General features: G+C 38.5%; 1 protein-coding gene across 1 annotated transcript in view; it reads left to right on the top strand.

Annotated features, from left to right (window-relative positions):
- The window catches only part of LOC102793104 (uncharacterized), a 33,159-nt gene extending 13,997 nt beyond the window's left edge, over window positions 1-19,162 (top strand). The window contains exons 23-45 of the mRNA XM_087830865.1: window positions 192-386; window positions 628-700; window positions 787-956; window positions 2,054-2,210; window positions 2,560-2,670; window positions 2,844-2,985; window positions 3,130-3,158; window positions 3,422-6,709; window positions 10,148-11,989; window positions 12,105-12,305; window positions 12,929-13,170; window positions 13,317-13,503; window positions 14,538-14,757; window positions 15,139-15,311; window positions 15,463-15,532; window positions 15,666-15,775; window positions 15,873-15,904; window positions 16,003-16,156; window positions 17,685-17,722; window positions 17,833-17,940; window positions 18,264-18,303; window positions 18,507-18,615; window positions 18,854-19,162. Coding sequence (XP_087686991.1) covers window positions 192-386; window positions 628-700; window positions 787-956; window positions 2,054-2,210; window positions 2,560-2,670; window positions 2,844-2,985; window positions 3,130-3,158; window positions 3,422-6,709; window positions 10,148-11,989; window positions 12,105-12,305; window positions 12,929-13,170; window positions 13,317-13,503; window positions 14,538-14,757; window positions 15,139-15,311; window positions 15,463-15,532; window positions 15,666-15,775; window positions 15,873-15,904; window positions 16,003-16,156; window positions 17,685-17,722; window positions 17,833-17,940; window positions 18,264-18,303; window positions 18,507-18,615; window positions 18,854-19,022 — 7,860 coding nt within the window. The 3' untranslated portion in view covers window positions 19,023-19,162. The remainder of the gene's footprint in view (window positions 1-191; window positions 387-627; window positions 701-786; window positions 957-2,053; window positions 2,211-2,559; window positions 2,671-2,843; window positions 2,986-3,129; window positions 3,159-3,421; window positions 6,710-10,147; window positions 11,990-12,104; window positions 12,306-12,928; window positions 13,171-13,316; window positions 13,504-14,537; window positions 14,758-15,138; window positions 15,312-15,462; window positions 15,533-15,665; window positions 15,776-15,872; window positions 15,905-16,002; window positions 16,157-17,684; window positions 17,723-17,832; window positions 17,941-18,263; window positions 18,304-18,506; window positions 18,616-18,853) is intronic.
- The last annotated feature ends 507 nt before the right edge of the window (window positions 19,163-19,669 follow it).

Genomic DNA, 19,669 nt, shown 5'->3' with positions numbered 1-19,669 from the left:
TGTATTGCATGCACAAGCCATGTAGTGACAAAAAATTAGGAGGCAGACAGACATCAACATGGGCGTTGGCACTCACAGTGTGAGGATGAAATTTACGACACTCAGACCTCTGAAGACCACAGTAGAAAGTATCAGTAAGACCTTGAGAAGTAATACTGGTGGATCTAACTGCTCTTTTTTTAATCCATTAGGGAAAAGTCATCCTGACATTAAGTGACATGAAGGTGACCAAACAGCTACAACGAAACTCTACAATGCAGGAACATTCTCTTTACAGTATTGACACTGTGGGACTTTATATCATAGTGTCAGTGCCGAGCAGCGGGATAACTCTCATTTGGGACAAACACACACGGCTCACCATAAAGCTGCATGAAAACTGGAGGGTGAGGAATGGGAATATTAAGAGTGATCAGAATTAGAATAACTTTATGTAACTGTAAGCAAAGGAAACTATGAAATTAGGAATGCAGTTCCAATATGGTGTTTAAATTAAACATAAAACCACAGGACAATACAAATAAAAACTGATATATAAGCTATAAATATCCTTGATTAAGTTATAAACTAGCTAGTTATAAACTAAATGCATGTGCAATAATATGTTTTCAATAATCTTGCTTCTAGTACAAAGTTTGCGGCCTGTGTGGAAATTTTGACTCCAATGAAATGAATGACATGCAGATAAGTGGCTCTGCTGGTAAATCAGTTTATTCTTTTTTTGTAATCCAATAATGCTCTAGTCATGCAACAATTTTTATAAATCGTGTTTTTTTCCCCCTCTAGTGGCGTCCAGTCCAATGGCCTTTGGCAACAGCTGGAAGGCAGCCACTCCTCCTTGTTCTGATGTGACCACTGATATATTTCCATGTGATCGCAACTCCTACTGCTCATCCTGGGCCCAGCGGCGCTGTATGATTGTTAAAGGAGACACTTTCAAAGACTGTCACTTGAAAGTATGCACTTTTCAGAATTTGAAAAGTGATTTACAACTTCATTTACACTTTATTTGTCAAGGACCACGTACAAACAAAAGAAAACATTAATCACCTAACAGGTTGTACCAGATTTAGCTACTAGCTAGTTTCCATGTGCGGTCCCTGAGCAGGTCAAATAGATAGAAATACATTAAAACTCATCTTCAGAAAGCAAGTTGTACTAATAGAAAAATTTATAAAAAAAAATCTATGCAATAATCCATGCGGCCCACGCAAAGCCACATAGATTTTATTGAAAAATGCAGATTTTCTGCATAATCTATCACATAAAATGTAATCAAATGAAAAAGTCTATTTTTAAAACTAGTTGTATTGGTTTTAATCTTTAAACTTTATGCATCAAGCAGAAAATGTTATTATATGCAACATTCTCTGACTGGAAGAAAACCTATTTTCTGCACATTCCAACTTATAAAATAAAACTGTTTTTTGCGTTTACACTCACTCTTTCAAATAGATGCAAGTAAAACACAGCGGAAAATAAATAAAATCAAAGACTCAGCGGTCCAGCTCCTCTATTTTCACCTGTTTAGCAGGAGTTGGGCATGCGGAGTTTCTCTGTGAATTTCCCATACTCTCTCCCGCACTCGTTATATTATCCATTTTTTATCTGCATTCAGCTGTTGCCACAAACGTAGCACTCGCTTATGTCATTGTCATGAGACACTCTCGCAAATGAAATCACGGTTTAGTAACGCAGCATGCTTACGGGAAAGTTACAGTAATCTAATTACCTTTTTTGCAATAGTAATCCCTTAATTTACTCGTTACTTGAAAAAGTAATCAGATTACAGTTAATCTCTGGTAGTAACACTCGCTTGAAACCAACAGCACATGTAGATAAATGAGCTATAAGTTAAGTTATATGTGAAAATATAATTGCATTTAAGAATACACTTGCTGTCCGTCTTGGAAGTGAATCGCGAATTTATTGCAAATCAATGATCCCTTATTGTCACAACTGAACTTTTTCATCCAAATGTAACCATATACCAATGACAGCATTTGAAAATGACAAAATAAAAACTCTGGTTTGCATGTTCTCAAATTCCTAGGTTGACCCAAATCCTTACTACCAGGCCTGCCTTCTTGAGTCGTGCTCCTGTGAGTTTGAAGGGAAGTTCCTGGGGTTTTGCACAGCAGTGGCAGCTTATGCAGAGGCCTGCAATGATCAAGATGTCTGCATTAATTGGAGGACACCTGATTTGTGTCGTAAGTTACGACGCAAACATAAATTTTATAGAAACCATAAAGCTGCATTTGTTTTGGTAGTTGAAAAGGATGTAACTGTAATGCAACACAAATTTATTGGTAAAAGCTGAATTATATGTCCAAATTACAGATAATTTAGATGTAAAACGCATTATTTACTATTTTACATTTTTTTAAAATAATTATCAGATTTTAGTATTTCAGCATTTTCTATGCTATTTTATTAAAATCGGAAATTTTGAAGATATGCAATATATTCAATAAATAATATTTATTATTATTGAAACATTATAAAAACAAACTATTTTTCAGACTGCAATAATTTAATCTGTGGTATTTGAATTTTTAGCAATTTACTGTGACTACTACAACAAGCCTGGTCAAACCATTTGGCATTATGAAGCCTGTGGTAAGACCCAAACCTGTGGCAAAGAACACTATTTCACTAACAAGCTAGAAGGTAACCAAACCTTGATTAACATACTGTTCCAAAAGATGTGTTTTTTGAAAATATTGGTAATTTTTCATCATACTTAAAATATGTTGAGTGTTTCTTTTTATTACTTCCTTGCTTTTACAAATGCTTAAACACTGAGAACATTAAATGACAAACTACATTTCTTCTTGGAAAAGGCTGTTATCCCAAATGTCCAAAGGAGACACCATACTATGATGAAAATACAGAAGAATGCACAACACTGAGGAAATGCTCTTGCTATTTCAATGACACTATGGTTCAACCTGGAGAAATAGTCATGATAAACTCTTTTGAGTGGTAAGTTGAGTTTTCTTCTTCTGCTTTTTCTACTTTGGCTGCTCCCTTTCTGGGTCATCACATTGGATCCTCATCTGTCACAACACTTGCACATTACATTACTACTAATACTGACAAGTGGATGTTTTGCACTTTGTATTTCAGCCCCTGTGAAAATGGAACACTTACTTGTCGTAAGTATTCATTTAATACTGCATTTCCACTAAATATGTGGTAAATTGCATGAACATTGAATGAATCTAGAATTTTATTGGAGTGTTATCTAATGAATATCATCATAGGTAGCTATAAATGTAAATGAAATCTGAAAAAACAATATAAAAAGTATTTTATTCAAAAAAGGTAAAGGAATAATGTTATAATACTGTTTTATTACAGGTACCTCTAAAACATCTGTTCAAAATAACTTCACTTATCAATGTATCTACTCCAACAGGGTATCCAGCACCTGTACCCACATCTATATCTGCCAGCTTGAGAACAAGTACTCCCAAAACTGTTTCAACTACCAGTGAAACAACTGTAGTTGTTACTTCTACTACCCTGAGGACAATCAGTGTAGATATCTCAGCTACCAGTGAATTGTGGTCAACAATGCTCAACACCACCTCTGCACCACCAACACCAGCTACTTCAGCTTTGACTGAAACATGGTCAAAAGTGGACACAAACAAGTCAATAATAACACCTACAGTGCCCCCAACTACCACTCACACATGGTCAAAAACACCCCACACACTTCGTACAACTGCTTCATTAACAAGTGTAATATTGACAATGATGCCCACCACTAACACCTCTTCAATAACCAGGGCGAGTACTTCAGCTGCAACTGAAACATGGTCAAAAATATTCACAACCATCTCTATGCCCAAAAGTACAGCTGTTTCAACTTCGACTGAAACATGGACAGGAAAAACAACTCCTACCTCTTTACCAACCACTATAACCACTTTAGCTACTACTGAAACAGACTCTCATTCAGAGACTCCTGCAATAAACTTTAAACACACCTCTACAGCTAAAACTACAATTAAGAAATTTTCAAGAATACCAGTTCCTACCTCTACATTAACAACTGCAGCATATTCATCTACAACTGAAGCATGGTCAGCAATACCAAGTACTTCCTTATTACGAACAAATACAGCTATTTTAACTACTTCTAAAACTAAGTCAACAAAAAAAACTTCTGCCTCTACATCAATCCCAACAAATGGTTCAGTTACAAATGAAACATTTTATGCCCGTCCTAGTACAACCATTACCCACATCCCTTCAGCTATTTTAGCCACCAATAATATAATTACAGGAATTGATATAACTGAAAATTGGTCAAAAAAACCTACTAGCGCCTCTACACCGACAAAAACCACTGTAATTGAAAGAATGCCCATCACCTTCTTCACACGAGTGACAGGAAATGCTTCCACTACAAATGAAAGAAAGTCAGTAAAATCCACTGCCACTCCCACATCAAACACTACAATTTCCTCAGTTTCCCCTGGAACACTGTCAACAACACTCGCTACCACCTCTACACCAACAACTGGAGAAATGTCAAGTATCACTGAAACTTGGTCAACAAAACCAAACGCCAACTCCACATCAGCATCTACAGATTCTTTATTTATGACTGAAGCCTATGCATCCATGCCCACAACTACTTTCATATTGACGACTGCTGCTTCTTCAAGTACTGCCAAAGTTGAGGAAAATACATCCAGCAACCCTTCTGCAGCAGTAACTACGGCTACCTCAGCTATCACTGAACAATCATCAACATCTACGACTTCCTCCTTACTGACACCTACAGCTACTTCAGCTACTACTAAAACATGGCCACTAAACCCAAACACCACCTCTAAGACAACCCGTACAAGTACTTCATATACTACTGAAAAATGGTCAACAATACCTATCAGTACCTCTGCACCAATGACAACCCATACAACTGAAACAGTGCTGACCACCACTTTCACACCAACCCAAAAAACTGCTTCAGGTAACACTGAAACACAGTTAATAAAGACCACTACCACCCCCGCATCAAACACTACAATTACCTCAGTTTCCAGTAGGACACTGTTAACAACACTCACTACTACCTCTGCACCAACAACTGGAGAAATGTCAAGTATCACTGAAACCTGGTCAACAAAACCAATCACCTTCTCTACATCAGAATCTACAGATTCTTCATTCATGACTGGAGCCCATTCATCAATGCCCACAACTACGATCAAAATGACGACTCCTGCTTCTTCAAGTACTGACAAAAATTTTGAAGCACTATCCACTACCCTCTCTGCAGCAGTAACTACGGCTACCTCAGCTATCACTGAACAATCATCAACATCTACCACTACCTCCTTACTGACACCTACAGCTACTTCAGCTACTACTAAAACATGGTCACTAAACCCAAACACCACCTCTAAGACAACCCGTACAAGTACTTCATCTACTACTGAAAAATGGTCAACAATACCTATCAGTACCTCTGCACCAATGACAACAACTATGACTGAAACAGTGCTGACCACCACTTTCACACCAACCCAAAAAACTGCTTCAGGTAACACTGAAACACAGTCAATAAAGACCACTACCACCCCCGCATCAAACACTACCATTACCTCAGTTTCCAGTAGAACACTGTCAACAACACTCACTACTACCTCTGCACCAACAACTGGAGAAATGTCAAGTATCACTGAAACCTGGTCAACAAAACCAATCACCAACTCTACATCAGAATCTACAGATTCTTCATTCATGACTGGAGCCCATTCATCAATGCCCACAACTACGATCAAAATGACGACTCCTGCTTCTTCAAGTACTGACAAAAATTTTGAAGCACTATCCACTACCCTCTCTGCAGCAGTAACTACGGCTACCTCAGCTATCACTGAACAATCATCAACATCTACCACTACCTCCTTACTGACACCTACAGCTACTTCAGCTACTACTAAAACATGGTCACTAAACCCAAACACCACCTCTAAGACAACCCGTACAAGTACTTCATCTACTACTGAAAAATGGTCAACAATACCTATCAGTACCTCTGCACCAATGACAACAACTATGACTGAAACAGTGCTGACCACCACTTTCACACCAACCCAAAAAACTGATTCAGGTAACACTGAAACACAGTCAATAAAGACCACTACCACCCCCGCATCAAACACTACAATTACCTCAGTTTCCAGTAGGACACTGTCAACAACACTCACTACTACCTCTGCACCAACAACTGGAGAAATGTCAAGTATCACTGAAACCTGGTCAACAAAACCAATCACCAACTCTACATCAGAATCTACAGATTCTTCATTCATGACTGGAGCCCATTCAACAATGCCCACAACTACTTTCATACTGACGACTCCTGCTTCTTCAAGTACTGGCAAAAATTTTGAAGCACTATCCACTACCCTCTCTGCAGCAGTAACTACGGCTACCTCAGCTATCACTGAACAATCATCAACATCTACCACTACCTCCTTACTGACACCTACAGCTACTTCAGCTACTACTAAAACATGGTCACTAAACCCAAACACCACCTCTAAGACAACCCGTACAAGTACTTCATCTACTACTGAAAAATGGTCAACAATACCTATCAGTACCTCTGCACCAATGACAACCCGTACAACTGAAACAGTGCTGACCACTACTTTCACACCAACCCAAAAAACTGCTTCAGGTAACACTGAAACACAGTCAATAAAGACCACTACCATCCCCGCATCAAACACTACCATTACCTCAGTTTCCAGTAGAACACTGTCAACAACACTCACTACTACCTCTGCACCAACAACTGGAGAAATGTCAAGTATCACTGAAACCTGGTCAACAAAACCAATCACCAACTCTACATCAGAATCTACAGATTCTTCATTCATGACTGGAGCCCATTCATCAGTGCCCAAAACTACGATCAAAATGATGACTCCTGCTTCTTCAAGTACTGACAAAAATTTTGAAGCACTATCCACTACCCTCTCTGCAGCAGTAACTACGGCTACCTCAGCTATCACTGAACAATCATCAACATCTACCACTACCTCCTTACTGACACCTACAGCTGCTTCAGCTACTACTAAAACATGGTCACTAAACCCAAACACCACCTCTAAGACAACCCGTACAAGTACTTCATCTACTACTGAAAAATGGTCAACAATACCTATCAGTACCTCTGCACCAATGACAACAACTATGACTGAAACAGTGCTGACCACCACTTTCACACCAACCCAAAAAACTGCTTCAGGTAACACTGAAACACAGTCAATAAAGACCACTACCACCCCCGCATCAAACACTACAATTACCTCAGTTTCCAGTAGGACACTGTCAACAACACTCACTACTACCTCTGCACCAACAACTGGAGAAATGTCAAGTATCACTGAAACCTGGTCAACAAAACAAATCACCAACTCTACATCAGAATCTACAGATTCTTCATTCATGACTGGAGCCCATTCATCAATGCCCACAACTACTTTCATACTGACGACTCCTGCTTCTTCAAGTACTGGCAAAAATTTTGAAGCACTATCCACTACCCTCTCTGCAGCAGTAACTACGGCTACCTCAGCTATCACTGAACAATCATCAACATCTACCACTACCTCCTTACTGACACCTACAGCTGCTTCAGCTACTACTAAAACATGGTCACTAAACCCAAACACCACCTCTAAGACAACCCGTACAAGTACTTCATCTACTACTGAAAAATGGTCAACAATACCTATCAGTACCTCTGCACCAATGACAACAACTATGACTGAAACAGTGCTGACCACCACTTTCACACCAACCCAAAAAACTGCTTCAGGTAACACTGAAACACAGTCAATAAAGACCACTACCATCCCCGCATCAAACACTACCATTACCTCAGTTTCCAGTAGAACACTGTCAACAACACTCACTACTACCTCTGCACCAACAACTGGAGAAATGTCAAGTATCACTGAAACCTGGTCAACAAAACCAATCACCAACTCTACATCAGAATCTACAGATTCTTCATTCATGACTGGAGCCCATTCATCAATGCCCACAACTACGATCAAAATGATGACTCCTGCTTCTTCAAGTACTGACAAAAATTTTGAAGCACTATCCACTACCCTCTCTGCAGCAGTAACTACGGCTACCTCAGCTATCACTGAACAATCATCAACATCTACCACTACCTCCTTACTGACACCTACAGCTGCTTCAGCTACTACTAAAACATGGTCACTAAACCCAAACACCACCTCTAAGACAACCCGTACAAGTACTTCATCTACTACTGAAAAATGGTCAACAATACCTATCAGTACCTCTGCACCAATGACAACAACTATGACTGAAACAGTGCTGACCACCACTTTCACACCAACCCAAAAAACTGCTTCAGGTAACACTGAAACACAGTCAATAAAGACCACTACCACCCCCGCATCAAACACTACAATTACCTCAGTTTCCAGTAGGACACTGTCAACAACACTCACTACTACCTCTGCACCAACAACTGGAGAAATGTCAAGTATCACTGAAACCTGGTCAACAAAACAAATCACCAACTCTACATCAGAATCTACAGATTCTTCATTCATGACTGGAGCCCATTCATCAATGCCCACAACTACTTTCATACTGACGACTCCTGCTTCTTCAAGTAATGGCAAAAATTTTGAAGCACTATCCACTACCCTCTCTGCAGCAGTAACTACGGCTACCTCAGCTATCACTGAACAATCATCAACATCTACCACTACCTCCTTACTGACACCTACAGCTACTTCAGCTACTACTAAAACATGGTCACTAAACCCAAACACCACCTCTAAGACAACCCGTACAAGTACTTCATCTACTACTGAAAAATGGTCAACAATACCTATCAGTACCTCTGCACCAATGACAACAACTATGACTGAAACAGTGCTGACCACCACTTTCACACCAACCCAAAAAACTGCTTCAGGTAACACTGAAACACAGTCAATAAAGACCACTACCATCCCCGCATCAAACACTACAATTAACTCAGTTTCCAGTAGGACACTGTTAACAACACTCACTACTACCTCTGCACCAACAACTGGAGAAATGTCAAGTATCACTGAAACCTGGTCAACAAAACCAATCACCAACTCTACATCAGAATCTACAGATTCTTCATTCATGACTGGAGCCCATTCATCAATGCCCACAACTACTTTCATAATGATGACTCCTGCTTCTTCAAGTACTGGCAAAAATTTTGAAGCACTATCCACTACCCTCTCTGCAGCAGTAACTACGGCTACCTCAGCTATCACTGAACAATCATCAACATCTACCACTACCTCCTTACTGACACCTACAGCTACTTCAGCTACTACTAAAACATGGTCACTAAACCCAAACACCACCTCTAAGACAACCCGTACAAGTACTTCATCTACTACTGAAAAATGGTCAACAATACCTACCAGTACCTCTACAACAATGACAACAACTATGACTGAAACAGTGCTGACCACCACTTTCACACAAACCCAAAAAACTGCTTCAGGTAACACTGAAACACAGTCAATAAAGACCACTACCACCCCCACATCAAACACTACAATTACCTCAGTTTCCAGTAGAACACTGTCAACAACACTCACTACTACCTCTGCACCAACAACTGGAGAAATGTCAAGTATCACTGAAACCTGGTCAACAAAACCAATCACCAACTCTACATCAGAATCTACAGATTCTTCATTCATGACTGGAGCCCATTCATCAATGCCCACAACTACGATCAAAATGACGACTCCTGCTTCTTCAAGTACTGGCAAAAATTTTGAAGCACTATCCACTACCCTCTCTGCAGCAGTAACTACGGCTACCTCAGCTATCACTGAACAATCATCAACATCTACCACTACCTCCTTACTGACACCTACAGCTACTTCAGCTACTACTAAAACATGGTCACTAAACCCAAACACCACCTCTAAGACAACCCGTACAAGTACTTCATCTACTACTGAAAAATGGTCAACAATACCTATCAGTACCTCTGCACCAATGACAACAACTATGACTGAAACAGTGCTGACCACCACTTTCACACCAACCCAAAAAACTGCTTCAGGTAACACTGAAACACAGTCAATAAAGACCACTACCACCCCCGCATCAAACACTACAATTAACTCAGTTTCCAGTAGGACACTGTCAACAACACTCACTACTACCTCTGCACCAACAACTGGAGAAATGTCAAGTATCACTGAAACCTGGTCAACAAAACCAATCACCAACTCTACATCAGAATCTACAGATTCTTCATTCATGACTGGAGCCCATTCATCAATGCCCACAACTACTTTCATAATGATGACTCCTGCTTCTTCAAGTACTGGCAAAAATTTTGAAGCACTATCCACTACCCTCTCTGCAGCAGTAACTACGGCTACCTCAGCTATCACTGAACAATCATCAACATCTACCACTACCTCCTTACTGACACCTACAGCTACTTCAGCTACTACTAAAACATGGTCACTAAACCCAAACACCACCTCTAAGACAACCCGTACAAGTACTTCATCTACTACTGAAAAATGGTCAACAATACCTATCAGTACCTCTGCACCAATGACAACAACTATGACTGAAACAGTGCTGACCACCACTTTCACACCAACCCAAAAAACTGATTCAGGTAACACTGAAACACAGTCAATAAAGACCACTACCACCCCCGCATCAAACACTACAATTACCTCAGTTTCCAGTAGGACACTGTCAACAACACTCACTACTACCTCTGCACCAACAACTGGAGAAATGTCAAGTATCACTGAAACCTGGTCAACAAAACCAATCACCAACTCTACATCAGAATCTACAGATTCTTCATTCATGACTGGAGCCCATTCATCAATGCCCACAACTACTTTCATACTGACGACTCCTGCTTCTTCAAGTACTGACAAAAATTTTGAAGCACTATCCACTACCCTCTCTGCAGCAGTAATTACGGCTACCTCAGCTATCACTGAACAATCATCAACATCTACCACTACCTCCTTACTGACACCTACAGCTACTTCAGCTACTACTAAAACATGGTCACTAAACCCAAACACCACCTTATTTTCCAGTGGAATAATGTCAACAACACTTGTTACAACCTCTACACCAACAACTGGAGACATGTCAAGTATCACTGAAACCTGGTCAACAAAACCAAATACCAAATCTACATCAGCATCTACGGATTCTTCATTTAAGACTGACGCCTATGCATCAATGCCCACAACTACTTTCCCACAACTACTGATTACTCCTGCTTCTTCAAGTACTGATAAAAGTGTGGAAACTACATCTATCACCTCCTCTGCAGCAGTAACTATATCTGCCTCAGCTATCACTGAACAATTATCAACTTCTACCACTTCCACTTTGTCAACACCTACAGTTGCTTCAGGTGTTAGTACACAGTCACTAAATTCAAACAGCCCCTCTAAACCAACCACTGAAACAACATCACCAGTGCACAGTATAACCTCTATAGCACCTGTTACAGGCACTTTAACTCCTGCAGAAATTGTGTCAAATGTGTCCATCACTACCTCTAATCAAAACACTTCAGCTGTTTCACCAACCACTGAAACCTGGTCAACAACAGCCACCAACACAAGTATTTCATCTGCTACTGAAACATATGCCTCAATGCCTACCAATTTTTCACAACCTAGTACAGCTACTTTGTCTACCTCTGCACAAGCTTGGTCAGAAATTCCTACTACAATCTCTGTACCAATGACAACTATGACCAATGTCTCAACAATCACTGAAAATTGGTCAAGTGCCCCACTAACCTCAGAAAGCCCTGAAGAAACAAACACAACAGCCAGTGCCAGCATACTCACCACAACATCTACTAATATAATGAGGACACCACAAATACAAAACTCCACATCCCAGGGTGAGTGCTTATTATCTTCTTTTGGACGTTATTTTCTTTTTCAAGAAATTAGTCTTTAAATTATTTAAACTAAACCAGACACTGTCCCCCACAATTGTTTCTACCCCACCACCAGTGTGTGAGTGTAAAGAGCTGAACAAGACAAAAATCTGGGCTTGTGGTGAGATGTGGACTGATGATTGCTTGAACAAGAACTGCATAAATGGGAAGATTGTATTGACACCTTTGGTATGTCCAGAGGCAACAGTTCCCCAGTGTCCCAGAGGTCGGGTCACAAAAGTCTCAGATGGATGCTGTGAAACATGGAAATGTGACTGTAAGTCTATTTTCTTCCTTTCATGTTTTTCCCAGGGATTTTTCTAGACTGAAGTTATCTCTCTATTTTATCCTTTTTTATCTTGTTTTGTTTATTAACAGTAAGATTTGCTGTTACATTTATTTGTCCTTATTCTATTTGGTTTGGCCATTGTTTGAAAAATGTAAGAATTATGCCTACAATTTAAAATCCAACCATGTTTCAATCAAATGCTGGTCAATGTAAGACTTAGATGATAAAGTGGCATACTTCCTTAATTTAAAAAAAAAATATTTCACTGGATCATGTAGGATAACTGTTTTTAGACCGTAGATCTTCAGATCTAGATACAGTCCCAAATAAAAGATTAAGACCAACTAAAAAATGGCAAAATTTGTGTTTTGCATGGTTGGAGTTTAACAAGGTTCCAAGTAGAGCTTTAACGTGCAATAAGAAGAAACATGAGTGTGACAAAACATTTTTTGAGCATGCAATTTATTTAAAACAATGCATAAACTGAAACAGGCTCAAGTAACACATTGAAACTTTCCTTAAGTAATGAGGTTAGTTTATGTAGGAATTTCTTTATAGATTTATGTTCTACCAGTATCTACTGCAGTTACCTTTTCATGTGCCATTCCCAGGTCAATGTGACTTGTCCGGACAGAGCCACTACATTTCTTTCCAAGGAGTAACTTTTAATTTCCTCAATCAATGCACCTACGTCTTGGTGGAGGAGCGTACACCACGTCATAATCTAACCATTGCAGTAGACAACTTTAATTGTGTACCTGGCCTCCAAGAGTCTTGTGCTAAAGACATCATCCTGAGATATCAGAGCAATGTAGCTAAACTCAGTATTGTCCCGCATTTGTCTGAAGTACAGGTAGGTAATAACACAAATATAGTACAGATCTCAGTTATTTACACAAGTATAGAATAACTTTATTTCAAGTCTGTATTTATTTAAGGCCAACACTGGCCAATAGTAAGACTAAGACATTGGTTTGACACTGATCTAATTGACCTTAGGCGACTCTGAACAATGTGATCATACAACCACCATATGAAGAGCATGGGTTGAGATTTCAGACCGTCAAACACAAAGTTATCATCCAGCTTCCGGATATCCGCTCTTATATTTCCCTCACCCCGTATTACAACCTACTGATCAGTCTGGCTATGGAAAATTTCTACAACAACACCGAGGGACAATGTGGTGGGTATTGGAGGGAAAAGTGCTAGAACACATCTGTGATTGAAAACTGTTCCAAATAACTTTGGGGCACTGTATAAAATGTAAATAAAAACAGGAGGCAATGATTAGCAAGTCTCATAGAAGCAAGTCCAACAATTCAGCTTTTATTCACAATAGAACATAAAAATATGTCAAATTTATTAACTGAGGCATTTCACTGTATCTTGAACTTTAATGCCCAAAACACATCTTTAAAAAGTGAGGTATGGGAAAAATCGTCATGAAAAAGGAAGTGGTGCAGAGAAACAGCTGAAGGAATATTTTTATATTATATTTGTGCAGCTAGGTTAACTGGCAACAAATAAGAAGGATAATTTGGTGTATAAAAGTTTCTCAGAAGAAAAAATTATTCTTTTTCCTCATTAAAAATTGCAAAGAATTTGAAGAACTTAGGAATGCTTTCAGAAATAAATATCTGTGAACACAATTAACTGCAGGTTACAGCTCAAAAGGGGGGAAAAAGCCATATGTGAATTAAATGAAATTTGTTTTAGAGGAAATTTCAGAGATTAGAGAGGAGAGAGACCATCTGATTTGTTATCAGCACTCCGTTTAAAACTCTGGTTTGTGCCATATTTACCCCTGCTGAACAAAGTGGTAAACATTCCCCTGCAACAACTTGTCTAAGTCATGTTCCACATAACAAATTCAAAATAACTTTATTTTTGTCTTACAAAAATTGTAGATTCTCTCATTTTAACCATTTAACATTTTCTATGTTCTACTGTGAGTAAAATATGCATTAATCAGATTTGTAGATCAGGTGTTGATTTGTTAATCCTTTTACAGTGTCCCATGTTTTTTTATTTGTTACTTTTTGTAATTTAAGTCTGTTCTAGCATAGTGTATACATGTTTATGTGTATCTTTAACAGTGTAAATGGAAATTCTACTGAACAGGACCTATCCATCACAATACAGAGCAATGCAGAATATTCTCATTGCATTTAACGTAAATCTACATCCATATACATCACTTTTCTCTACCTTCTCCAGGTGTGTGTGGTGGTGCATCGTGTATTCGTAAAAGAGGGCAGATTGAGGATGACAGCTGTTGTGATAAGACAGCCTTTGACTGGGTGTATCCAGATCCTCAGAAGCCAGCCTGTTTTTCTGCACCAAACAATGTATCCTGTCATGCTGAGCAAGCTTCACTAATCAGTAAAATAATCACTACCTGTCTTCCAAGTCCGCTGTGTGCGCTTCTAGACAACGTGTAAGCTACATACACTAACATACTATCCTCATTGGTATCAGATTCTGTAATAATAAGTGCACCTGTAGATAAATGGCTACTGCCATCACTCTGATATAGCATAAAAGTAAAGCTTTGTGCCCACAAAATCATTTAAAGATAAGATATGATGTTATGTATACTCTGACACGACTCCCATGCTCTCTAGTGAAGTTCTGGCCTACTCTCAGTGAAAGCTGACTGACTATAAAAGGTCATCAGCTTATGTAGCTCACTTGTGCCTTCCAAGCTGTATTTCTTTTTATTTTACTGGTGTTATGTTTTACTATTGCTATGCCACCTGTCTTATTTGACTGTGAAAATATCTGAATTTGAAAAAATTAATCTTTTCTGTGTCTTCAGAGTCTTTGCAAATTGCAGCAAGTATGTGAATCTAACTCTTCAAAAGACGAATTGTAAGTTTGATTCGTGCTCTAACCCAAATGCTTCTTGTGCTGCTGTGGAGCAAGCTGCAGAAGAGTGTAGAAATGCTGGTTTCTGTGTTGACTGGAGAAAACTAACCAATGGAACCTGTGGTATGTGGGATTTTCTTTGAGCAAAGTCAATAAAGCAGTAATTTATTACTCACTTATCTACATTGTGCAGACATAAGTTGCCTAATGTGTTAATTTTGTCATAAAACTAAATCTTGTGTAATTAACTTTAGTGTCCATGATCGTATTTCAGATGTGGCATGTCCAGGTGGACTGGTTTATAGAGAATGTTATGAGAAGACGGACGACTTCTGCTATGCAGGGTTTTGTTTTGTTTTTGTTTGTTTTGTTTTTTTACCAAATAATATTTGTACTTATTGTGCTCACATTCTGCCACATTCAATTTAGACTTGTTGTCAAGTTGTTTTCAGCATTTGTGTTTTTCCTTTGCTTCAGACTGCGATATCCAGGAGACTCGCTTAAAAAGAACACAGCAGGTTGTTTCTGTCCCAGCAACTTGCTCAGAGCAGGAAATCACTCAAACATCTGTGTGGCTGACTGTTCCTGTGAGTAATTTTGTCTACAAGGCTTACAATGACACCTTTAACTTTATTTAAATTCTTATGCAGAGAAATGTGTGAGATCTTTCTTTTTTTCCCCCAGTTTGCAAAGGGCCAACCGGAGAGCCTAAACTAGTAAGTATTTTTCCCTCCTCGTTCCAAAAAAGGTTTCATTGCTCTAATTTCATTTGGACTATTAAACTAAAAAAAAACTTCCTGTGCACTTCTTTTAGCCCGGTGAAGTGTGGCAGTCCAATTGTTACCTTTGTACATGTAACAACCAGACGCATACTGAGGAGTGTTTTCGTAAACCTCCTGAACCAGCTCCTGTCTGTGGACCCAATGCTGTTTTGGTAAACAGAACTTGCTGTGGTGATCAGATTTGTGGTAAGAACTGGCACTTCCTATTTTTATTTATCCATTTTTACTTTATGCATTTTTGACACTGTTTGACACACACTTACTTTCACTTCTGCATGGCAACACATTGTCATGATCCCAAAGTGCCATTGCATTTTGGAGTCACTTGAGAGACTTTTAAGTGATTTAAGTGACACATATATTAGGAAAATTTCAAATTTTTGTACCTCTGGCTGTGTTTGTGCGTCATCTGAAAAATGCTGTTGTTTTACTTATTATTCAAGTAATATTCAAGTAATGTAGAACCAACTAACATTTTGTTTATTAATCTGAATTCCCTGAAATTTTATGATTTGGTTGAATATATAATGGCACAGTGTTAAGAGATATATTCTAAAACACTTCTTCAGTAGAGAATCAGAGAGAAGAAACACACAGAATTTCTTGCTAGCAAGGGCAGCCCCCAGAACTCACATCCCAAGAGTGAGTCTCAGAGACTGACCCTGAGGACTGCCCTGGTCTTTTATTTATACACTTCAGTGAGCGTTTGTTCCTTACATTGGAATGTGGAGGTGTACGTGTGTGTGTGTGTGTGTCAGAGTGTGACCCCATAAATGACTTCCCTAAACCTGCTGGACTCAAAGTCCAGCAGTTCATCAAACCAAAACCACTTAGACTGGAAACAGATATAACTACGTTAATCCTACCGTAAAACAATAAAACAATAAAACAAGGTACGACCTTTTCCCATGCTCCTAGGATGTGGGGGTGAATGCCAGAACACCCTGGAATGTTACAGACTTCCTAAGATGAGACCAACTACATACTTCTAAACACAAATGATTACATGCAGTATTCTACCATATTCAAACTTATATCATTAAAAGATTATACTGACTACTAAGTACAATTTTCCATTGACACACAGATAATGTATAAAGCACAAAATAACTTGCTTTGTCCCAGGACTCAGAAGCTGTTTAAAGTCAGAGAGAGTCAATATGACTTAAGGGGAACAGATTTCTTTAAAAAAAAAAAACAAGATAAGGACAAATATAAAGCAGAGATGTGTTTCTGTTAGAGGAGTTAACCTGTGGAATAGTTATGACAGTGATTTATAAAGGTGTAGTTCATTTTCCTTGTTTAAAAACATGTTTAAAAATAGAGTATTAGAAAAATGTATAAATCAAGAATGAAAAGAGCAAAAATAATAATAATGAAACTCTTGATTGTTTTGCTTTGATGTAGTTACTTTTCTAAGGTGGAAAGGGTTTTTTTTGTTTTGTTTGTTTGTTTGTTTTTGCTTTGTTTTATTCTTTGCTTCGAGCCCTGTGTACAGGACCTGCATGCAAAAAGATCTTTTGTTAAAAGGGTTGGCGTAATAAGCAAATGCTTCAGCCAATACCTTTTGATTAGCCTTGTCTCATGCTTTCTTGCTTTGTGGTAGATCTTTGTTCTCTATTCATTGAGATATTTGAATGCTAATCAATAAAATATATAAAATCAAAAAAGTTCAAAAAAGTTCATTTTTTTGAACATTTGTTTTGTTTTTCAGTTGAGAAGACATGCAGCTATAATGAACAGACATACAAGGTGTGTTGTGTCTGTGCTCTGTGTTTCTTTTTCCTTGGAGATCAGTTTGAATTTGACTGAAACAAAATGATAACAAAATATCTTGTGTTGTCTGGTTTATATGTGTGTAGGCAGGGGACAAATGGACAGATCCTGCCCATCCCTGCAAGTCATTTAGCTGCAGCAAAGAAGGGATTCAGACTGAGACTAAAGTCTGTCTCAAAGAAAGCTGCCCCGAGGTACTGAAAACCTACACAGTGATCCTGAAACTGTAACCCGTGTCTAAGAATATGGATTTTAAAACAATAAACTTATATTTTAGAACTTGCTCTTAGAACTGAAGAAGTTAGGACACTTTTCCTTCCAAGCTCCTTAGACTTATATTTTAAATGTTTACTTCTATTCAAAATTGTAATAAAATGTATGCATGTCATATGTAATTAGACTAGTTTTAAATATTCAACCATTTTGTCTTAAAATATGGTAAAAACTATGGTCGAAATGGTTATTTTACTACAAAAGTACAGTATGCATGGAAGAACAAGCTTCTGTTTTTTTCCAGGAGGACAGAATTTGGGATGACCAACACTGCTGTTATACATGTAAGTGAAGACAAAAGGAAAACCATGAGTTATTTATAACTCTGAACTTTGTCTAATAGACTGCTTTCACTTCCTTTATTTTTACAGAAGTCAAACTTGTAACTAAAGATAGCTAATAATCATCCAAAATGTTTAATGTCATTCATTTTTGAAAGGATTTGCTCACTGTGCTTCATCTTCTGTTATACTTCTGCCACTTTCAGGTAAAAGGGGCTGTGCTCCCAGGGTGTCCAGCTTCAACATCACCATAGAAAACTGTTCTACTGTAATACAGATACCCGCGTGCCAGGGACAATGTTCGTCTCAATTGAGGTTAGAGGAAATCTTCACTGTTTAAGTAAAAATACAGGTTCACAGGCATGCCATCATATAAAAGGAAAATGAAAACTAGGGCATAAGTGTAAGTGAAGCTTGAATTGTAGACATTTAGATGGATTTTAATCTACTTGAATGCATTAATGCATTAAAAATACCATTACCTTCCTCTGTCCTTTTTAATCCTTCCCCCTCACCGCTTTCTCTTCATTCTCTCATCCTCCAACTGCCACAGGGTGCTGGTGTTAAATGGTGACTTGATGTTGCAGCAGGAGCGCAAATGCTGCGTGGAGCAGAACTCAGAGAAGAAATCGATGACCCTGCACTGCTCTGACCTGACTACCAGACAATACGCTTACAAGCACATCACCAGCTGTGTGTGTGAATCTTGCAGCAGGATCTGAAATGTAGAGCTAGCAAAACCAAGATGAAGCCATTTGAAATCATTAGATTAAATAGAATTCAAATCTAATTCAGCAGTACTGGATGGTTTTCTTCTGTGTTTAAAGAAGGTACTGAATCTGTTTTCTGCCAAATAAACACATCTGACAATCACCAAAAGACTCTGATTTGACCTTAATTGCTTCTGCATTTATTAAACATTTCCTGGAAATTACAAAAAGAGTTGCTCAACAGTTGTATCTAGCCTTGCAGGTACATTTTAGTTAGTGCTGTGCGATACTGCCGATTTTGGTATTGATACCAAGTAAATACAGGGCAGTATTGCTAATACCAATCTGATATAGTCTCTGATATTTTGATACATATTTTCATATAATAGTATATAATACAAGAAAATATGATGTGCACATACTGGGGAGGGTAGACAGTCTTTCTTTTTGCAACATCCCTGGGCTTCAATTTTAGCATAGAGTCATGTTGGCTGTGGCCTGGTTTTCTGGCTATTGTGTGGCAATGTCCTGCTTCTGCTAGCACTGTTAACAAATTATTGTTTCCTTTACTCCTGTTTGTTCTGGTGTAAGAAGGTTCTGCTGGGCAAAAAAAACATGGAAAAAAGAGATTGTGAGGCACGCAGGCAGGGTTTCTAGGG

Source organism: Neolamprologus brichardi, chromosome 17 (assembly GCF_056152115.1).
Source record: "Neolamprologus brichardi isolate AB-2024 chromosome 17, ASM5615211v1, whole genome shotgun sequence".
In the NCBI taxonomy this organism is placed as follows: Eukaryota; Metazoa; Chordata; class Actinopteri; order Cichliformes; family Cichlidae; genus Neolamprologus; species Neolamprologus brichardi.
This window is presented reverse-complemented; position numbering and strand designations above follow the sequence as displayed.